The 21308-nt window shown below is 41.4% G+C and overlaps 3 protein-coding genes across 3 annotated transcripts; all 3 read right to left on the reverse strand.

Moving 5' to 3' along the window:
• Nucleotides 1-730: 730 nt before the first annotated feature.
• On the reverse strand, nucleotides 731-4707 carry LOC131104869 (class I histocompatibility antigen, F10 alpha chain-like). The gene is made up of 8 exons (XM_058052483.1): nucleotides 4545-4707; nucleotides 3627-3893; nucleotides 3155-3433; nucleotides 2674-2982; nucleotides 2312-2410; nucleotides 2221-2238; nucleotides 1986-2069; nucleotides 731-1309 (listed from the first exon to the last, which is right to left on the reverse strand). Exons 1-7 carry the CDS (start codon nucleotides 4597-4599, stop codon nucleotides 2017-2019), a joined length of 1080 nt encoding a protein of 359 aa, XP_057908466.1. The 5' UTR covers nucleotides 4600-4707; the 3' UTR covers nucleotides 731-1309; nucleotides 1986-2016.
• A 2320-nt stretch (nucleotides 4708-7027) lies between these two features.
• LOC131105636 (class I histocompatibility antigen, F10 alpha chain-like) lies at nucleotides 7028-11419 on the reverse strand. Its single transcript, XM_058053992.1, has 8 exons — nucleotides 11253-11419; nucleotides 10337-10603; nucleotides 9862-10140; nucleotides 9381-9689; nucleotides 9019-9117; nucleotides 8928-8945; nucleotides 8691-8774; nucleotides 7028-8010 (listed from the first exon to the last, which is right to left on the reverse strand). The coding sequence occupies exons 1-7, from the start codon at nucleotides 11305-11307 to the stop codon at nucleotides 8722-8724; spliced, it is 1080 nt and encodes a 359-aa protein (XP_057909975.1). The 5' UTR covers nucleotides 11308-11419; the 3' UTR covers nucleotides 7028-8010; nucleotides 8691-8721.
• A 3748-nt stretch (nucleotides 11420-15167) lies between these two features.
• LOC131118125 (class I histocompatibility antigen, F10 alpha chain-like) lies at nucleotides 15168-19535 on the reverse strand. Its single transcript, XM_058064612.1, has 8 exons — nucleotides 19381-19535; nucleotides 18482-18748; nucleotides 17995-18273; nucleotides 17514-17822; nucleotides 17152-17250; nucleotides 17061-17078; nucleotides 16826-16909; nucleotides 15168-16150 (listed from the first exon to the last, which is right to left on the reverse strand). Exons 1-7 carry the CDS (start codon nucleotides 19433-19435, stop codon nucleotides 16857-16859), a joined length of 1080 nt encoding a protein of 359 aa, XP_057920595.1. The 5' UTR covers nucleotides 19436-19535; the 3' UTR covers nucleotides 15168-16150; nucleotides 16826-16856.
• Nucleotides 19536-21308: the final 1773 nt, after the last annotated feature.

Below are 21308 nucleotides of genomic sequence, written 5' to 3' on the forward strand. Positions count from 1 at the left end.
ACCAACACCAAAGCTGAGGAATAATTCACCGTCGGGGTGTCTAAATACAGGTTTCTTTCTTTGTTTTTGGCAAACCGTGTTGTGATGCACAACCATGGAATGTGATCCACCTGGATTACTCACGTTTGTGTGTAATCGCTAAACATTTTAGTCGTGTTGGATTAGCATTAGCATCGGTTCTTCATGTTCATGAACAGATCAGTTTGCTTAGCTTGGTAAACAGTTTGTAGTATTTTCTTTTGTAATTCCTACTTTAAAGGCCCCACACTAGGGCACCAAAAGTATGTTGTCCAAAATCCACCATATTTTTTTTTCCAAAGCTTAGCTAGTCATGTGACTTATTAACGGCATATATCCAAATGTATATTTCATTGAATGTGTTTTTTAATGTTAATTCATACTGACTGACATGAATCAATGAGTGAAATTGACCATTGAAAATCACAACAGTGATGTGGAATGAGATCGGGAACTTGGTGAATTTGATAAAACGGTAACTGGATCGCTTTCAACCCCCAAGTTATACTATTGTGTAATAGCTCGGGGGTGACTCACGGGTCACATCTGTCCCACCTAAAATTGTACCTGTAACATTCCAGTTGGAATTATTTGTCCTGTTAAGTGTCCTAACAATCTGTGCTTATGTCCCTTTTTTTTCGCAACTACTTAGATCGGTTTTGCATGACTTCCTGCTAAACCATTATTACGTGTATAAGGACAGACCATCCCCCCCAAAAAAGAATTTTATTTGAAAGGAATTGAACACACCCAGAGTGTATATGAACAAAGACTATGAATTATAAAACACTGAATATCAAAAATATGTAAGCGTTATTTCCCAGACCACCACCTCCACGTTTCACAAAAAAAAAAACATTGTTCAATAAATCAAAAATCCAAAAACTAACGGTTAGAAATGTCTCATAAAATATAATTTTGTCAGTTCTGTCCCTCTCCGTCACAATGCCCTGTATCAAAGACCCCCTATGATTAGTCCCTGTGATTACCGTAATAACCCGTCACTGGAAAAGCCGGGTATCGCTACCATTGCAATTATTTTTGATTGTTGGAGACTTATGGTAATTTACCATAGCTTTGATCTGATAATCCATGACGGTGCGATGACACGTGAACCCCAAAAGATAACATAGCCTGACTCATAGAAAGTGTTTTCCAAGCCATAAACACCCAAAGAAGACATCATATAACATAAGGAGAAAAAATAAATCACATCTCCATGTGATAGCCAACGTTGATGATGTCCCTCAGTGATGGAGACATCTCTCTGGGTTCCGGTACACAAACCATCCTGGAGGAAGAAGATGACAGCAACAACAGAAGCTCATGAATCCAAGTGGAGATGTTACATCAGGGGTGTCCAAAGTGCGGCCCGAGGCCTTTAACGGTCCATGGCTGTTTTTTAATTGGCCTTTAGCACATTCTAAAGAGATTTTTTTTAAATACAAAAATAAACAAAATGAATAGTCCAAATATTATGACAAATACTATGTGCCCTGTGATTGGCTGGCGACCGGTCCAGGGTGTACCCCGCCTCTCGCCCGAAGACAGCTGGGATAGGCTCCAGCACCCCCGCGACCCTCGTGAAGAAAAAGCGGTAGAAAATGAATGAACATCCAAAATATGAGGAAAAGTTGAAATATTTGTAAAAAAAAAACAAAAAAAACCCAAAACCTAGAAACATCAAAAATGAAAACAGGAGTAAAAAAGTGTCATGTAGGGAAAGTTGATTCATACTAATAATATGCTTGTCACGATAACACAAAGCTGAGACACAGGCTGTTTTTTCTTGAAATATAATTGATCAAGTCTCAGTATATCCACATGGGTTGGTTTAAAACATGTCAACGTGGTTTTTGTGTACGTGGCCGTCGCTGGAAATAGTTTGGACACCCCTGCGTTAGACAAACATCATCTTCACACAAAGCCAGAAGAACATTTGGAGGTGTCCATGTCAGCTAACTCACTGTGTGCCGGCTGCTGTGTCTCACTCAGCCTTCAGCCCCCACTACCTTCAGACTTCTCCGAGAGCTCGGAACCACCGTCACGAGCTGGCGGACCACAAAACATAGCGTGCGCTTACAGGAGGTTACATGTTACTACTTTTACTTTCACTCTCGGTTCACATAAAGCTAGCGTAAAAATGGTGCGGTGTTTATATGGGAGTCAAGCGTATGAGTGATGCGAAGATGTTTTACTTACGAGCTGGATCGTATTTGGCTGAAACGAAAGAGAAACAAAGTGAAACTCACATCAGGGCAAACTGCAAAGAGGAAACATTTGTGTCCCTCACCTTGTCTCTTTTTATTACGACTGACGATTAAGATGGCTGCCACGACGGCGACCACAGCGAGGAGCGCCAGCGTGACAGCCACGGCGACGCTCAAGTTGCCTGTTGGTATGGTATGCTTTATTTGTTTCAGAATACGTTACATGAAGGAACATCAGGTGGTTGATGAATAGAAAAGAACTAAGTTAGAATAAGTAAAGCAAAGACATTGAGAATAAATATATCAATACTGGAGTCATTTCTGTATAGGAATGAATCAATCAATGAATGGAATGTATTGTTGATATGCTTGAATTTGGCATCATCTATGTTATTATTGTAGAGCGCTGTTATTATATTCAAGCTGCATCTCCAACCTTTCTCACCTTCACGGCTCGCGTTGCTCAGGATGCTTCTTCTCTCCAGCTTGGTGACCATGTCCTCCTTGACGCCAGCCAGCTGAAACACACATTCGTACTTGCCCTCCACGTCGGCCGTCACCTCCACTTTCAGGTCCACCGCCATCTGGAAGGTTCCGTCGTGGTTGGGGAGGAGCTCTCCGTGCTCCACGTCCTCGTGGAGCTCCTCGCCGTCTTTCCTCCAAAACATCATGGCTCCGTCGGGGTAGAAACCTGTGGCGAAGCAGCTGACCGGAGAGGACGGCGTCTTCTGGAGGAGAGACACCTCTGGGAGCTCTGCACAGGAAGTGACATGACGTGTGAACGCGGGACGAGGTGGACAGAAGGTGCGAGACGAGTAGAGATGGAGAGAAAAGGAGAGAAAGAGAAAGCTTGTAATGCTAGTAATCTTCCTATAGGGGGCGTGCTAACATGGTTACAAAGGTGAAAGTACATCATGTGGTTCTACCTGTTCTCATTAGGACCTCCCTCCCATTGTTCACATACTTCTTCAGGTAAGAAGGACAAAGCTCAGTGAAGTAATACTTATTATAATCCATCAAAGCTATGTTATGGTCCCAGTTGTGTTTGGTGGGGACAGCTTGTGGTTTTGCTGCGGTCCATGTCCATGTCTTCATGTCCAATGATATGAAGTCTTCTCCATCATAACTGCACTGGTGCCATCCATTAACCTCATCAGTCTCATCATTCCATTCACAGCCTAACATCCTCTGGTAAATGTGAACACCTGAGAGAATGACAGAGTGAAACCTCATCATCATCATCATCATCACAGACAGCTCTCTTAGTGTCAATGGTGTTTCTTTTGAGGTCATTATGGGATGGATAGAGAAGGTATCAGTGCAGTAATGTGTGTGTACTACAGTATAAAAAGTGTATATCAAATATATTTCAATAGTAGAACGTTCAACATAACAAACCTCCAGTTTGGTTGAAGCGCTTCTTATAAATTTCCATGTTGTGTTTGCTGATCTCTTCATTACCAACACTGATCTCTGTCTGTCTCTGCCAGTAGTGTGGATCCTCTGCTGTGATTTTGTTCATCCAGTCCTGTTTGGGTTCTACTTTCCTGCTGTTGCTGTCATAGTGAACAATCTCAACTTCATCAACATAACCAACGTTTACAAACTCTGGGAAGTTTGGAACTTGAGAGGATGCAGTTAGGAAATACTTTAGCGAATGAATGACTGAAAGACAAAAACACAGAAAAAGAACATTTTATGATTTAGTTTCATGTTCAACAATTCATATGTGAAATGATGGCGTCTTCATTTCAACTTGAAGAGTCGTCACAGTAAAAAGTCACATCCTGTTCTAGGAGACAATAACAACGTTTGTCTTTTATGGACATTTGATGCATTTTATATTTCGACCTTACTTGAAGACAACAGACACTACTAACTTGACTTTCACTTCATTGTACAACTGTAATTAGCATAGAAATATACCACATTATTGCTACCAGAGTGGTAAAAGTAGTCAAGGAATAGTTTGGATGTCGTTGTCTTTATTTGAAACAATGATTAGGGCCAGGAAAGCGCTGGAAGAGACTCATTGCAAGTTATCGCCAACAGTTGTTGCTGCTCAGGGTGGCCCAACCAGTTATTAGCTTTAGGGGCGATCACTTTTTCACACAGGGCCATGTAGCTTTGGATTTCTTTTCTACCGAATCATAAAAAGTTCCTTTTAAAAACTGCCTTTTGTGTACAGTTGTGTTGTCATTGAATAACACTTCCATTTGTTTGACGATCTGAAAAACGTCAGACTGTCAAAAAGGTGTAAATATTTGGGATAAAGTGGCATAAATGAGGATTTTGGAATGAAGAAAGTAGACTTACCAGGCGCCACGCTGTGTATTTCCACAGCCAGGAGAAAGAAGAAAAGCAAGTTCATGTTTTGAAAAAAGATGTTTTACTTCCTCAGAGGAAGATAAAGTGACGAAAACCAGCTTGACTAGCAAACATGAAATGGACGCTGAACTTGAGACGAGCGTTGATAAGTCTCCACCTGAGCCAATGAGAATAAATCCTACCTCTGACGTCACTAGTCGTTGGGTAAGCGTCTCCCCTATAATGTATTATTTCAGAATGTTCGATCCGGTTGATTTGAACATAACAAAAGAATGTTTTTCAGGTGTAGCGTGTTTTGTGTTGTTTGTTGTGTTAAAAAAACGAAAAGAAAAAAACGTCTTCTTCCTGATCAACAACCAGGAAGTGTCACAATGGAGATGTGGAATTTCTGGGAAATCACGTGACTTCTCTCTCGCTCTCTTTCTCTTTTGTGCTGTAAAGGTTCATTTACAACAACACAATTCCTCCACTGCATGCTGGAGCCTATCCCAGCTGTCTTCAGGCGAGAGGCTGGGTACACCCTGGACTGGTGATCAGTCAATCACAGGGCACATATAGACAAACAACCATTCACACTCACATTCATACCTATGGACAATTTGGAGTCGCCAATTAACCTAGCATGTTTTTGGAATGTAAATGAATATTATGAAGTAAAGTCCTATCATCATTACAACAACCAAATCAAGATATAAGTGGAATTGCAATAACACTGGAATTACGTGAATAATTCACACACGTGTGGGCTTTCTTGACAGGAAGTGAAAGGATAAATGATTAGTTTATATGATTAGTTATATATTAGCATGCTAAATTCACACACCCTGGCTAGCACACACAAACACTTGATAAAATGAATATATTGTCGCGTCGCTGGGAACACTTCCTGGGAACACTTCCTGGTTCCCAGCGTGCTTTGCGGCACCGTCGATGTAAATAGAGCTTCAGTTTGTAGTTTGAAGTCGCATAGTTGTTCATTGTTGTTCTGCTCAACCAGTGAGAGTGTCTTGTCTGTTTTTATTTGTGTGTTGCGTTGTTTTGTGATGTTTTGGGCTTTTCTTGTTGTCACACCAGGACTGAAAGTGTTTTGCCGAGCGGTCCCCCGTGGAATCTGATGGGCTGTGTGTTGTGTTCAATGCAAGCTTTCTTCGTCTGCCCGACTCTGTTACGAGACCCTTGAGCACCATAATATTGATAATTTACCACCGTACTTTCGAACTGCTGTATCACATTTATTGCATTTTATTAATTATTGCTTTCTTGTTTATTTCTGGGCAATGAACGTGGGACGACCCTAAGTTGAATGATTTAGTTACAACATAAAAAACCTGTTTACGGCCTTCTAAATGTATTTTCAACATTATTAGCGCCATCTAAACATGACATAACTGAGCTAAATGTGGTTCTTTTGTTATGAGCTGAGGATTTGAGCACAGCTGAAGGTTTGTCATAAAGAATATTACAGATTATATTTTACTCTTTTTGTTTAGTTTTTTAAGATTTTTGCATCTCGCCTGAAGCTTTAAAATGTCCAAAAACAAGCTCATGTCAAGTATTTGTTTGAATAAAACAACGTGGCACGCATCATCGGCACTGACTTTGTCTAAACTGACTGTCAGGATATGATGATTTCATTGAACTGATATGAATGTGTAAATATATATTTGTAGGTGTCCTTGGCTGCCTTGTAAGGCATATTTGAACTTCTCTGACCACCATGTCCTCTCTTCAGGACACTTTTTCACCGCATGGCATGCACTTGTATCGCATTCTCAGCACGTTACGTTTTTACCATTTAAGAACACAGCCACACTCAGTCTTACAACAATTACAGTAAGGTGGTAATCTGGCACTGGTCGGGGATCTAACCTGTTTTTCCAGACTAACGCTGAATGGCCTGGCTTGGCAGACCAGGAGCATTTTCAACTTTTATTTCTTCTTTACTCTTTCATGTCACTTCTTCTCTTATGGAATATTTTCAACCTGGTCAGATTTCCCACACCAATTGGACTGTAGCTATTCTACGACTATACGATATTACTCGGGATGTCGGAAAATGATCGGTACCGGACGGTATCAGCGTAAAATGCAATATCGCTTGATATCAGGTTTTTTTTTTCCCAGATAATGAAAACCGATATTAAAAAAATGCTATATACAACACATATGTGTTCATTCCACCACGGGAGATATGTCATGTTACACATATCGGTATCGGAAATTGAGAGTTGGACGATATCGGACATCCCAAAGTATTAGACTTCACAGCTGGACTTTAGTCTGATTTAGAGCAGAAAAGATTTCGGGCCCTCTCCTTCTCATTCCTGTATCGTTATTTACGTAGATGGCTCATTACTAATTCCACTATTCTACTCTTAACACACACATCTTTCCTCTTTCGTTGCACTTATTTCTTCATCATCCTCACACATTTTCTCCTCATTTCACCAAAGGTGGGGGACCTCCATAAATGATCATTTAGACAGTTTATTTTGCTGTTAAAGTGTCCTCCAATCTGCTGTATGTGCTTGTGTCTCTTTTTCACATCCACTTTAGAGATCTGGTTGGCATTACTGCATGCCAAAACTCTTATATAACGTGTATAAAGACAGACCATCTGAAAAAAAGACTATTTCATTTGACAGGTATTGACTGACAAAGACACCCACAATGTATATGAACAAAGGATTTGGGATGTACAATATGAACTATGAATGATAAAACATTGAATATCAAAAGTATGTGAACGTCCTGCCCTGGTTACTTCACAGACCACCTCCTTGACATGTTTCTTAATCAAGAAAAAACACAGCAAACACGCGACAATACAGGACGATCCAAAAACTAACGGTAAAAACAAAAACAAATGTCTGATAAATTATCATTTTTGCAGCACTTTGTCATAGAAAGCCTTCTTCTGTCCTTCTCCGTCACACTGCTTTGTATCAAAGCCTCGTCTTCCACAGTCCCTGTGATTACCGTAATAACCCGTCACTGGAAAAACGCCGTCATTGCAATTATTATTTTGATAGTTGGAGACTTACGGTAATTTAAAAGTAGCATAGCACATCTTTTCACCCGCTATAGCTTTGATATTAAAAGGTTTGTTAATCCATGACAATTACACAATAATGCAAATAAACTAAGAAAACTAATTTGTCTCCACCTGAGCCTCTCGTTACCCACAAAAAAATATGTTTGACGTGTAAACACCTTGGAATAAAATGTATTGAAAGGCCATGAAGACATGTGATAACCTGACTCACTGACAAAATATCATCCACCGATCTGGACAAAAGATTTGATAAAACGTGTTTTCCAAGCCATAAACACCCAAAGAAGACATCATATAACATAAGGAGAAAAAATAAATCACATCTCCATGTGATAGCCAACGTTGATGATGTCCCTCAGTGATGGAGACATCTCTCTGGGTTCCGGTACACAAACCATCCTGGAGAAAGAAGATGACAGCAACAACAGAAGCTCATGAATCCAAGTGGAGATGTTACATCAGGGGTGTCCAAAGTGCGGCCCGAGGCCTTTAACGGTCCATGGCTGTATTTTTATTGGCCTTCAGCACATTCTAAAGAGATTTCTTTTTATTTACATAATACAAAAATAAACTAAATGAATAGTCCAAATATTATGACAAATACTATGTGCCCTGTGATTGGCTGGCGACCGGTCCAGGGTGTACCCCGCTTCTTGCCCGAAGACAGCTGGGATAGGCTCCAGCACCCCCCGCGACCCTCGTGAGGAAAAAGCGGTAGAAAATGAATGAACATCCAAAATATTAGGAAAAGTTGAAATATTTGTAAAAAAAAAAAAACCCAAAACATAGAAACATCAAAAATAAAAACAGGAGTAAAAAAAGTGTCATGTAGGGAAAGTTGATTCATACTAATAATATGCTTGTCACGATAACACAAAGCTGAGACACAGGCTGTTTTTTCTTGAAATATAATTGATCAAGTCTCAGTATATCCACATGGGTTGGTTTAAAACATGTCAACGTGGTTTTTGTGTACGTGGCCGTCGCTGGAAATAGTTTGGACACCCCTGCGTTAGACAAACATCATCTTCACACAAAGCCAGAAGAACATTTGGAGGTGTCCATGTCAGCTAACTCACTGTGTGCCGGCTGCTGTGTCTCACTCAGCCTTCAGCCCCCACTGCCTTCAGACTTCTCCGAGAGCTCGGAACCACCGTCACGAGCTGGCGGACCACAAAACATAGCGTGCGCTTACAGGAGGTTACATGTTACTACTTTTACTTTCACTCTCTCGGTTCACATAAAGCTAGTATAAAAATGGTGCGGTGTTTATATGGGAGTCAAGCGTATGAGTGATGCGAAGATGTTTTACTTACGAGCTGGATCGTATTCGGCTGAAATGAAAGAGAAACAAAGTGAAACTCACATCAGGGCAAACTGCAAAGAGGAAACATTTGTGTCCCTCACCTTGTCTCTTTTTATTACGCCTGACGATTAAGATGGCTGCCACGACGGCGACCACAGCGAGGAGCGCCAGCGTGACAGCCACGGCGACGCTCAAGTTGCCTGTTGGTATGGTATGCTTTATTTGTTTCAGAATACGTTACATGAAGGAACATCAGGTGGTTGATGAATAGAAAAGAACTAAGTTAGAATAAGTAAAGCAAAGACATTGAGAATAAATATATCAATACTGGAGTCATTTCTGTATAGGAATGAATCAATCAATGAATGGAATGTATTGTTGATATGCTTGAATTTGGCATCATCTATGTTATTATTGTAGAGCGCTGTTATTATATTCAAGCTGCATCTCCAACCTTTCTCACCTTCACGGCTCGCGTTGCTCAGGATGCTTCTTCTCTCCAGCTTGGTGACCATGTCCTCCTTGACGCCAGACAGCTGAAACACACATTCGTACTTGCCCTCCACGTCGGCCGTCACCTCCACTTTCAGGTCCACCGCCATCTGGAAGGTTCCGTCGTGGTTGGGGAGGAGCTCTCCGTGCTCCACGTCCTCGTGGAGCTCCTCGCCGTCTTTCCTCCAAAACATCATGGCTCTGTCGGGGTAGAAACCTGTGGCGAAGCAGCTGACCGGAGAGGACGGCGTCTTCTGGAGGAGAGACACCTCTGGGAGCTCTGCACAGGAAGTGACATGACGTGTGAACGCGGGACGAGGTGGACAGAAGGTGCGAGACGAGTAAAGATGGAGAGAAAAGGAGAGAAAGAGAAAGCTTGTAATGCTAGTAATCTTCCTATAGGGGGCGTGCTAACATGGTTACAAAGGTGAAAGTACATCATGTGGTTCTACCTGTTCTCATTAGGACCTCCCTCCCATTGTTCACATGCTTCTTCAGGTAAGAAGGACAAAGCTCAGTGAAGTAATACTTCTGATAATCCATCCTAGCTATGTTATGGTCCCACTTGTGTTTGGTGGGGACAGCTTGTGGTTTTGCTGCGGTCCATGTCCATGTCTTCATGTCCAATGATATGAAGTCTTCTCCATCATAACTGTACTGGTACCATCCATCAACCTCATCAGTCTCATCATTCCATTCACAGCCTAACATCCTCTGGTCAATGTGAACACCTGAGAGAATGACAGAGTGAAACCTCATCATCATCATCATCATCATCACACACAGCTCTCTTAGTGTCAATGGTGTTTCTTTTGAGGTCATTATGGGATGGATAGAGAAGGTATCAGTGCAGTAATGTGTGTATACTACAGTATAAAAAGTGTATATCAAATATATTTCAATAGTAGAACGTTCAACATAACAAACCTCCAGTTTGGTTGAAGAGCTTCTTATAAATTTCCATGTTGTGTTTGCTGAACTCTTCATTACCAACAATGATCTCTGTCTGTGTCTGCCAGTAGTGTGGATCCTCTGCTGTGATTTTGTTCATCCAGTCCTGTTTGGGTTCTACTTTCCTGCTGTTGCTGTCATAGTGAACAATCTCAACTTCATCAACATAACCAACGTCCACAAACTCTGGGAAGTTTGGAACTTGAGAGGATCCAGTTTGAAAATACTTTAGCGAATGAATGACTGAAAGACAAAAACACAGAAAAAGAACATTTTATGATTTAGTTTCATGTTCAACAATTCATATGTGAAATGATGGCGTCTTCATTTCAACTTGAAGAGTCGTCACAGTAAAAAGTCACATCCTGTTCTAGGAGACAATAACAACGTTTGTCTTTTATGGACATTTGATGCATTTTATATTTCGACCTTACTTGAAGACAACAGACACTACTAACTTGACTTTCACTTCATTGTACAACTGTAATTAGCATAGAAATATACCACATTATTGCTACCAGAGTGGTAAAAGTAGTCAAGGAATAGTTTGGATGTCGTTGTCTTTATTTGAAACAATGATTAGGGCCAGGAAAGCGCTGGAAGAGACTCATTGCAAGTTATCGCCAACAGTTGTTGCTGCTCAGGGTGGCCCAACCAGTTATTAGCTTTAGGGGCGATCACTTTTTCACACAGGGCCATGTAGCTTTGGATTTCTTTTCTACCGAATCATAAAAAGTTCCTTTTAAAAACTGCCTTTTGTGTACAGTTGTGTTGTCATTGACTAACACTTCCATTTGTTTGATGATCTGAAACGTCAGACTGTCAAAAAGGTGTAAATATTTGGGATAAAGTGGCATAAATGAGGATTTTGGAATGAAGAAAGTAGACTTACCAGGCGCCACGCTGTGTATTTCCACAGCCAGGAGAAAGAAGAAAAGCAAGTTCATGTTTTAAAAAAAAGATGTTTTACTTCCTCAGAGGAAGATAAAGTGACGAAAACCAGCTTGACTAGCAAACATGAAATGGACGCTGAACTTGAGACGAGCGTTGATAAGTCTCCACCTGAGCCAATGAGAATAAATCCTACCTCTGACGTCACTAGTCGTTGGGTAAGCGTCTCCCCTATAATGTATTATTTCAGAAAGTTCGATACGGTTGATTTGAACATAATAAAAGAATGTTTGTCAGGTGTAGCGTGTGTTGTGTTGTTTGTGGTGATAAAAAAAACGAAAAGAAAAAACTTTCTTCTTCCTGATCAACAACCAGGAAGTGTCACAATGGAGATGTGGAATTTCTGGGAAATCACGTGACTTCTCTCGCGCTCTCTTTCTCTTTTGTGCTGTAAAGGTTCATTTACAACAACACAATTCCTCCACTGCATGCTGGAGCCTATCCCAGCTGTCTTCAGGCGAGAGGCTGGGTACACCCTGGACTGGTGGCCAGCCAATCACAGGGCACATCTCCGCCTTCAGATCTGGAGACGCACAAGCCTACAGTACAGCAAGGGCTAACCTGAAACGGGGCATCAAGCAGGCAAAGCACTGCTACAAGCTGAGGGTTGAGGAGCACTTCTCCAACTCCAATCCAAGGCAAGGCATCCGAGTCATCACGGACCATAAACCCACCAACCCCCCCCCCCCCCCTCTGACACATCCTTCCTCGATGAGCTCAACAACTTCTACGCTCGCTTTGAGAAGGACAACCACACATCTGCAATAAAGGCAAAATGGACAGCTGATCACCAACCACTAACACGCTCCACTACTGACGTTGAAGCAGTGTTACGCGAGATCAACGGACACAAAGCTGCAGGACCTGATGGCATCCCTGGTCGTGTTCTCAGAGCATGTGCTGGTGAGCTGGCGGGGGTCCTGACGGACTTATTCAACCTTTCCTTGGCCCAGGCGACTGTCCCAACCTGCTTTAAAACCACTACCATCGTGCCAATACCAAAACACTCCGCCCCAACGTGCCTAAATGACTACCGTCCAGTGGCGCTCACCCCCATCATCTCCAAGTGCTTGGAGCAGCTAGTCCTGGCACATCTCAAATCCTGCCTTCCCCCCACCCTGGACCCCCACCAATTTGCCGACCGTAAGAACAGGAGTACAGAGGAGGCTGTCTCCACAGCACTGCACTCTGTCCTCTCACACTTGGACAATAAGGACACATATGCCAGAATGCTCTTCATAGACTTCAGTTCAGCATTCAATACAGTCATCCCCTCCAAGCTAGTAGCCAAACTCACAGACCTGGGCATCACAGGCCCAAGCCGCAACATGTCCGGCTGGACCACCACTGCTCCTCCACCCTCACCATAAACACCGGAGTACCACAAGGCTGTGTGTTAAGCCCATTCCTCTACTCTCTCTTCACCCACGACTGCAAACCCAAACATGGCTCCAATACCATCATTAAGTTTGCAGCCGACACTACAGTGATTGGCCTCATCAACAACAACGATGAGTCTGCCTATAGGAAGGAGGTGGACTACCTGACTGCGTGGTGCAAGGACAACAATTTACTACTCAACACAACAAAAACAAAAGAACTCATTGTGGACTTCAGGAAGAATGCCGCCATGCATCCACCAATCTCCATCAACGGTGAGACAGTGGAGCGTGTGGCCAGCTTCAAATTCTTGGGGATCCACATCTCACAGGACCTCTCCTGGACTACCAACTGCTCCAGCCTGGTCAAGAAGGCTCACCAGCGCCTCTTCTTCCTGAGGACCCTGAAGAAGAACCACTTCTCTTCAGACATCCTGGTGAACTTCTACAGATGCACAATCGAGAGCATCCTAACCAGTTGCATCACAGCCTGGTATGGGAACTGCTCTGTCGGAAGGCATTGCAGAGAGTAGTCAAATCTGCCCAACGCATTGCCGGAGCCCCACTTCCTGCCATCCGGGACATCTACAGGAAGCGTTGTCTCAGGAGGGCATCACAAATTGCCAAAGACTCACACCACCCAGCACACAGACTGTTTGCCCTCCTACCCTCAGGGAGGCGCTATAGGAGTTTACGGACACGAACCACCAGGTTCAGGAACAGCTTTTTCCCAACAGCTGTCTCCTTGCTGAACTCTGCCCCCCATTGCCCACCCATTCCACTACGTACATCCCCCCGCTGACCTATGCCCTCCCCATCACTTCATTGCACTATTGTACTATTGCACTATTGTACATATACTATCTGTTGATTCATTGATCATACTGTTTATAATTTATATAATCTGCAATAACCATACTCTACTCTAGTCACTTCACTGCAATACTGTACGTATTACTGCTATTATATATTGTCATATCCATACTGTTTATAATCTGTATAATCTACAATAGCCATATTATAGTCATTTCCATACCCTAGTCACCCCATTGCAATACTGTATATATTACTTTTATTATATATTGTCATACCCATACTGTTTATAATCTGTATAATCTACAATAGCCATATTATAGTCATTTATATCCCTGTACATATCCTCACTGTATTATAGTCATAGCCTGTATAGTTTTATTTACATAGATCTGTCCATACTAATGTACTTATAAAAATTGCACTTCTTCTTATTGCATTTTATTAATTATTGCTTTCTTGTTTATTTCTGGGCAATGAACGTGGGACCACCCTAAGTTGAATTATTTAGTTACAACATAAAAAACCTGTTTACGGCCTTCTAAATGTTTTTTCAACATTATTAGCGCCAACTAAACATGACATAACTGAGCTAAATGTGGTTCTTTTGTTATGAGCTGAGGATTTGAGCACAGCTGAAGGTTTGTCATAAAGAATATTACAGATTATATTTGACTCTTTTTGTTTAGTTTTTTAAGATTTTGCATCTCGCCTGAAGCTTTAAAATGTCCAAAAACAAGCTCATGTCAAGTATTTGTTTGAATAAAACAACGTGGCACGCATCATCGGCACTGACTTTGTCTAAACTGACTGTCAGGATATGATGATTTCATTGAACTGATATGAATGTGTAAATATATATTTGTAGGTGTCCTTGGCTGCCTTGTAAGGCATATTTGAACTTCTCTGACCACCATGTCCTCTCTTCAGGACACTTTTTCACCGCATGGCATGCACTTGTATCGCATTCTCAGCACGTTACGTTTTTACCATTTAAGAACACAGCCACACTCAGTCTTACAACAATTACAGTAAGGTGGTAATCTGGCACTGGTCGGGGATCTAACCTGTTTTTCCAGACTAACGCTGAATGGCCTGGCTTGGCAGACCAGGAGCATTTTCAACTTTTATTTCTTCTTTACTCTTTCATGTCACTTCTTCTCTTATGGAATATTTTCAACCTGGTCAGATTTCCCACACCAATTGGACTGTAGCTATTCTACGACTATACGATATTACTAGGGATGTCGGAAAATGATCGGTACCGGACGGTATCAGCGTAAAATGCAATATCGCTTGATATCGGGTTTTTTTTTCCCAGATAATGAAAACTGACATTTAAAAAATGCTATGTACAACACATATGTGTTCATTCCACCACGGGAGATATGTCATGTTACACATATCGGTATCGGAAATTGAGAATCGGACGATATCGGACATCCCAAAGTATTAGACTTCACAGCTGGACTTTGGTCTGATTTAGAGTAGAGAAGATTTCGGGCCCTCTCCTTCTCATTCCTGTATCGTTATTTAGATGGCTCATTACTAATTCCACTATTCTACTCTTAACACACACATCTTTCCTCTTTCGTTGCACTTATTTCTTCATCATCCTCACACATTTTCTCCTCATTTCACCAAAGGTGGGGGACCTCCATAAATGATCATTTAGACAGTTTATTTTGCTGTTAAAGTGTCCTCCAATCTGCTGTATGTGCTTGTGTCTCTTTTTCACATCCACTTTAGAGATCTGGTTGGCATTACTGCATGCCAAAACTCTTATATAACGTGTATAAAGACAGACCATCTGAAAAAAAGACTATTTCATTTGACAGGTATTGACTGACAAAGACACCCACAATGTATATGAACAAAGGATTTGGGATGTACAATATGAACTATGAATGATAAAACATTGAATATTAAAAGTATGTGAACGTCCTGCCCTGGTTACTTCACAGACCACCTCCTTGACATGTTTCTTAATCAAGAAAAAACACAGCAAACACGCGACAATACAGGACGATCCAAAAACTAACGGTAAAAACAAAACCAAATGTCTGATAAATTATCATTTTTGCAGCACTTTGTCATAGAAAGCCTTCTTCTGTCCTTCTCCGTCACACTGCTTTGTATCAAAGCCTCGTCTTCCACAGTCCCTGTGATTACCGTAATAACCCGTCACTGGAAAAACGCCGTCATTGCAATTATTATTTTCATAGTTGGAGACTTACAGTAATTTAAAAGTAGCATAGCACATCTTTTCACCCGCTATAGCTTTGATATTAAAAGGTTTGTTAATCCATGACAATTACACAATAATGCAAATAAACTAAGAATACAAATTTGTCTCCACCTGAGCCTCTCGTTACCCACAAAAAAATATGTTTGACGTGTAAACACCTTGGAATAAAATGTATTGAAAGGCCATGAAGACATGTGATAACCTGACTCACTGACAAAATATCATCCACCGATCCGGACAAAAGATTTGATAAAACGTGTTTTCCAAGCCATAAACACCCAAAGAAGACATCATATAACATAAGGAGAAAAAATAAATCACATCTCCATGTGATAGCCAACGTTGATGATGTCCCTCAGTGATGGAGACATCTCTCTGGGTTCCGGTACACAAACCATCCTGGAGGAAGAAGATGACAGCAACAACAGAAGCTCATGAATCCAAGTGGAGATGTTACATCAGGGGTGTCCAAAGTGCGGCCCGAGGCCTTTAACTGTCCATGGCTGTATTTTTATTGGCCTTCAGCACATTCTAAAGAGAGTTTTTTTTATTTACATAATACAAAAATAAACTAAATGAATAGTCCAAAAATTATGACAAATACTATGTGCCCTGTGATTGGCTGGTGACCGGTCCAGGGTGTACCCCGCCTCTTGCCCAAAGACAGCTGGGATAGGCTCCAGCACCCCCGCGACCCTCGTGAAGAAAAAGCGGTAGAAAATGAATGAACATCCAAAATATGAGGAAAAGTTGAAATATTTGTAAAAAAAAAAACAAACCTAGAAACATCAAAAATAAAAACAGGAGTAAAAAAAAGTGTCATGTAGGGAAAGTTGATTCATACTAATAATATGCTTGTCACGATAACACAAAGCTGAGACACAGGCTGTTTTTTCTTGAAATATAATTGATCAAGTCTCAGTATATCCACATGGGTTGGTTTAAAACATGTCAACCTGGTTTTTGTGTACGTGGCCGTCGCTGGAAATAGTTTGGACACCCCTGCGTTAGACAAACATCATCTTCACACAAAGCCAGAAGAACATTTGGAGGTGTCCATGTCAGCTAACTCACTGTGTGCCGGCTGCTGTGTCTCACTCAGCCTTCAGCCCCCACTGCCTTCAGACTTCTCCGAGAGCTCGGAACCACCGTCACAAGCTGGCGGACCACAAAACATAGCGTGCGCTTACAGGAGGTTACATGTTACTACTTTTACTTTCACTCTCGGTTCACATAAAGCTAGCGTAAAAATGGTGCGGTGTTTATATGGGAGTCAAGCGTATGAGTGATGCGAAGATGTTTTACTTACGAGCTGGATCGTATTTGGCTGAAATGAAAGAGAAACAAAGTGAAACTCACATCAGGGCAAACTGCAAAGAGGAAACATTTGTGTCCCTCACCTTGTCTCTTTTTATTACGCCTGACGATTAAGATGGCTGCCACGACGGCGACCACAGCGAGGAGCGCCAGCGTGACAGCCACGGCGACGCTCAAGTTGCCTGTTGGTATGGTATGCTTTATTTGTTTCAGAATACGTTACATGAAGGAACATCAGGTGGTTGATGAATAGAAAAGAACTAAGTTAGAATAAGTAAAGCAAAGACATTGAGAATAAATATATCAATACTGGAGTCATTTCTGTATAGGAATGAATCAATCAATGAATGGAATGTATTGTTGATATGCTTGAATTTGGCATCATCTATGTTATTATTGTAGAGCGCTGTTATTATATTCAAGCTGCATCTCCAACCTTTCTCACCTTCACGGCTCGCGTTGCTCAGGATGCTTCTTCTCTCCAGCTTGGTGACCATGTCCTCCTTGACGCCAGACAGCTGAAACACACATTCGTACTTGCCCTCCACGTCCGCCGTCACCTCCACTTTCAGGTCCACCGCCATCTGGAAGGTTCCGTCGTGGTTGGGGAGGAGCTCTCCGTGCTCCACGTCCTCGTGGAGCTCCTCGCCGTCTTTCCTCCAAAACATCATGGCTCTGTCGGGGTAGAAACCTGTGGCGAAGCAGCTGACCGGAGAGGACGGCGTCTTCTGGAGGAGAGACACCTCTGGGAGCTCTGCACAGGAAGTGACATGACGTGTGAACGCGGGACGAGGTGGACAGAAGGTGCGAGACGAGTAAAGATGGAGAGAAAAGGAGAGAAAGAGAAAGCTTGTAATGCTAGTAATCTTCCTATAGGGGGCGTGCTAACATGGTTACAAAGGTGAAAGTACATCATGTGGTTCTACCTGTTCTCATTAGGACCTCCCTCCCATTGTTCACATACTTCTTCAGGTAAGAAGGACAACGCTCAGTGAAGTAATACTTCTTATGATCCATCCAAGCTATGTTATGGTCCCAGTTGTGTTTGGTGGGGACAGCTTGTGGTTTTGCTGCGGTCCATGTCCATGTCTTCATGTCCAATGATATGAAGTCTTCTCCATCATAACTGTACTGCTCCCATCCATCAACCTCATCAGTCTCATCATTCCATTCACAGCCTACCATCCTCTGGTCAATGTGAACACCTGAGAGAATGACAGAGTGAAACCTCATCATCATCATCATCATCATCATCATCATCATCACACACAGCTCTCTTAGTGTCAATGGTGTTTCTTTTGAGGTCATTATGGGATGGATAGAGAAGGTATCAGTGCAGTAATGTGTGTATACTACAGTATAAAAAGTGTATATCAAATATATTTCAATAGTAGAACGTTCAACATAACAAACCTCCAGTTTGGTTGAAGAGCTTCTTATTAATTTCCATGTTGTGTTTGCTGATCTCTTCATTACCAACACTGATCTCTGTCTGTGTCTGCCAGTAGTGTGGATCCTCTGCTGTGATTTTGTTCATCCAGTCCTGTTTGGGTTCTACTTTCCTGCTGTTGCTGTCATAGTGAACAATCTCAACTTCATCAACATAACCAACCTCCACAAACTCTGGGAAGTTTGGAACTTGAGAGGATGCAGTGTAGAAATACTTTAGCGAATGAATGACTGAAAGACAAAAACACAGAAAAAGAATATTTTATGATTTAGTTTCATGTTCAACAATTCATATGTGAAATGATGGCGTCTTCATTTCAACTTGAAGAGTCGTCACAGTAAAAAGTCACATCCTGTTCTAGGAGACAATAACAACGTTTGTCTTTTATGGACATTTGATGCATTTTATATTTCGACCTTACTTGAAGACAACAGACACTACTAACTTGACTGTAATTAGCATAGAAATATACCACATTATTGCTACCAGAGTGGTAAAAGTAGTCAAGGAATAGTTTGGATGTCGTTGTCTTTATTTGAAACAATGATTAGGGCCAGGAAAGCGCTGGAAGAGACTCATTGCAAGTTATCGCCAACAGTTGTTGCTGCTCAGGGTGGCCCAACCAGTTATTAGCTTTAGGGGCGATCACTTTTTCACACAGGGCCATGTAGCTTTGGATTTCTTCTCTACCGAATCATAAAAAGTTCCTTTTAAAAACTGCCTTTTGTGTACAGTTGTGTTGTCATTGACTAACACTTCCATTTGTTTGACGATCTGAAAAACGTCAGACTGTCAAAAAGGTGTAAATATTTGGGATAAAGTGGCATAAATGAGGATTTTGGAATGAAGAAAGTAGACTTACCAGGCGCCACGCTGTGTATTTCCACAGCCAGGAGAAAGAAGAAAAGCAAGTTCATGTTTTTAAAAAAGATGTTTTACTTCCTCAGAGGAAGATAAAGTGACGAAAACCAGCTTGACTAGCAAACATGAAATGGACGCTGAACTTGAGACGAGCGTTGATAAGTCTCCACCTGAGCCAATGAGAATAAATCCTAACTCTGACGTCATTAGTCGTTGGGTAAGCGTCTCCCCTATAATGTATTATTTCAGAAAGTTCGATCCGGTTGATTTGAACATAACAAAATAATGTTTTTCAGGTGTAGCGTGTGTTGTGTTGTTTGTGGTGATAAAAAAAAAAAACTAAAAGAAAAAACTTTCTTCTTCCTGATCAACAACCAGGAAGTGTCACAATGGAGATGTGGAATTTCTGGGAAATCACGTGACTTCTCTCTCGCTCTCTTTCTCTTTTGTGCTGTAAAGGTTCATTTACAACAACACAATTCCTCCACTGCATGCTGGAGCCTATCCCAGCTGTCTTCAGGTGAGAGGCTGGGTACACCCTGGACTGGTGATCAGTCAATCACAGGGCACATATAGACAAACAACCATTCACACTCACATTCATACCTATGGACAATTTGGAGTAGCCAATTAACCTAGCATGTTTTTGGAATGTAAATGAATATTATGAAGTAAAGTCCTATCATCATTACAACAACCAAATCAAGATATAAGTGGAATTGCAATAACACTGAAATTACGTGAATAATTCACACACGTGTGGGCTTTCTTGACAGGAAGTGAAAGGATAAAATATTAGTTTATATGATTAGTTATATATTAGCATGCTAAATTCACATACCCTGGCTAGCACACACAAACACTTGATAAAATGAATATATTGTCGCGTCGCTGGGAACACTTCATTTGAAGTGCTGTATCACATTTATTGCATTTTATTAATTATTGCTTTCTTGTTTATTTCTGGGCAATGAACGTGGGACGACCCTAAGTTGAATGATTTAGTTACAACATAAAAAACCTGTTTACGGCCTTCTAAATGTTTTTTCAACATTATTAGCGCCATCTAAACATGACTTAACTGAGCTAAATGTGGTTCTTTTGTTATGAACTGAGGATTTGAGCATAGCTGAAGGTTTGTCATAAAGAATATTACAGATTATATTTGACTCTTTTTGTTTAGTTTTTTAAGGTTTTTGCATCTCGCCTGAAGCTTTAAAATGTCCAAAAACAAGCTCATGTCAAGTATTTGTTTGAATAAAACAACGTGGCACGCATCATCGGCACTGACTTTGTCTAAACTGACTGTCAGGATATGATGATTTCATTGAACTGATATGAATGTGTAAATATATATTTGTAGGTGTCCTTGGCTGCCTTGTAAGGCATATTTGAACTTCTCTGACCACCATGTCCTCTCTTCAGGACACTTTTTCACCGCATGGCATGCACTTGTATCGCATTCTCAGCACGTTACGTTTTTACCATTTAAGAACACAGCCACACTCAGTCTTACAACAATTACAGTAAGGTGGTAATCTGGCACTGGTCGGGGATCTAACCTGTTTTTCCAGACTAACGCTGAATGGCCTGGCTTGGCAGACCAGGAGCATTTTCAACTTTTATTTCTTCTTTACTCTTTCATGTCACTTCTTCTCTTATGGAATATTTTCAACCTGGTCAGATTTCCCACACCAATTGGACTGTAGCTATTCTACGACTATACGATATTACTAGGGATGTCGGAAAATGATCGGTACCGGACGGTATCAGCGTAAAATGCAATATCGCTTGATATCGGGTTTTTTTTTCCCAGATAATGAAAACTGACATTTAAAAAATGCTATGTACAACACATATGTGTTCATTCCACCACGGGAGATATGTCATGTTACACATATCGGTATCGGAAATTGAGAATCGGACGAT

This window comes from Doryrhamphus excisus, chromosome 2, assembly GCF_030265055.1.
Source record: "Doryrhamphus excisus isolate RoL2022-K1 chromosome 2, RoL_Dexc_1.0, whole genome shotgun sequence".
Classification (NCBI taxonomy): Eukaryota; Metazoa; Chordata; class Actinopteri; order Syngnathiformes; family Syngnathidae; genus Doryrhamphus; species Doryrhamphus excisus.

What these genes read in the sequence shown, in the direction of transcription:
- LOC131118125 (XM_058064612.1), bottom strand. Translation starts at nt 19,435, where the DNA reads ATGAACTTGCTTTTCTTCTTTCTCCTGGCTGTGGAAATACACAGCGTG. An exon ending in GGAGGTCCTAATGAGAACAG is followed by an intron (nt 17,823 to 17,994) that starts GTAGAACCACAT and finishes CTTCCTGTGCAG; the next exon opens with AGCTCCCAGAGGTGTCTCTC. An exon ending in GAGCAACGCGAGCCGTGAAG is followed by an intron (nt 17,251 to 17,513) that starts GTGAGAAAGGTT and finishes CCATACCAACAG; the next exon opens with GCAACTTGAGCGTCGCCGTG.
- LOC131104869 (XM_058052483.1), bottom strand. Translation starts at nt 4,599, where the DNA reads ATGAACTTGCTTTTCTTCTTTCTCCTGGCTGTGGAAATACACAGCGTG. An exon ending in AATACACAGCGTGGCGCCTG is followed by an intron (nt 3,894 to 4,544) that starts GTAAGTCTACTT and finishes TTTGTCTTTCAG; the next exon opens with TCATTCATTCGCTAAAGTAT. An exon ending in GGAGGTCCTAATGAGAACAG is followed by an intron (nt 2,983 to 3,154) that starts GTAGAACCACAT and finishes CTTCCTGTGCAG; the next exon opens with AGCTCCCAGAGGTGTCTCTC.
- LOC131105636 (XM_058053992.1), bottom strand. Translation starts at nt 11,307, where the DNA reads ATGAACTTGCTTTTCTTCTTTCTCCTGGCTGTGGAAATACACAGCGTG. An exon ending in GCTCTTCAACCAAACTGGAG is followed by an intron (nt 10,141 to 10,336) that starts GTTTGTTATGTT and finishes TCATTCTCTCAG; the next exon opens with GTGTTCACATTGACCAGAGG. An exon ending in GAGCAACGCGAGCCGTGAAG is followed by an intron (nt 9,118 to 9,380) that starts GTGAGAAAGGTT and finishes CCATACCAACAG; the next exon opens with GCAACTTGAGCGTCGCCGTG.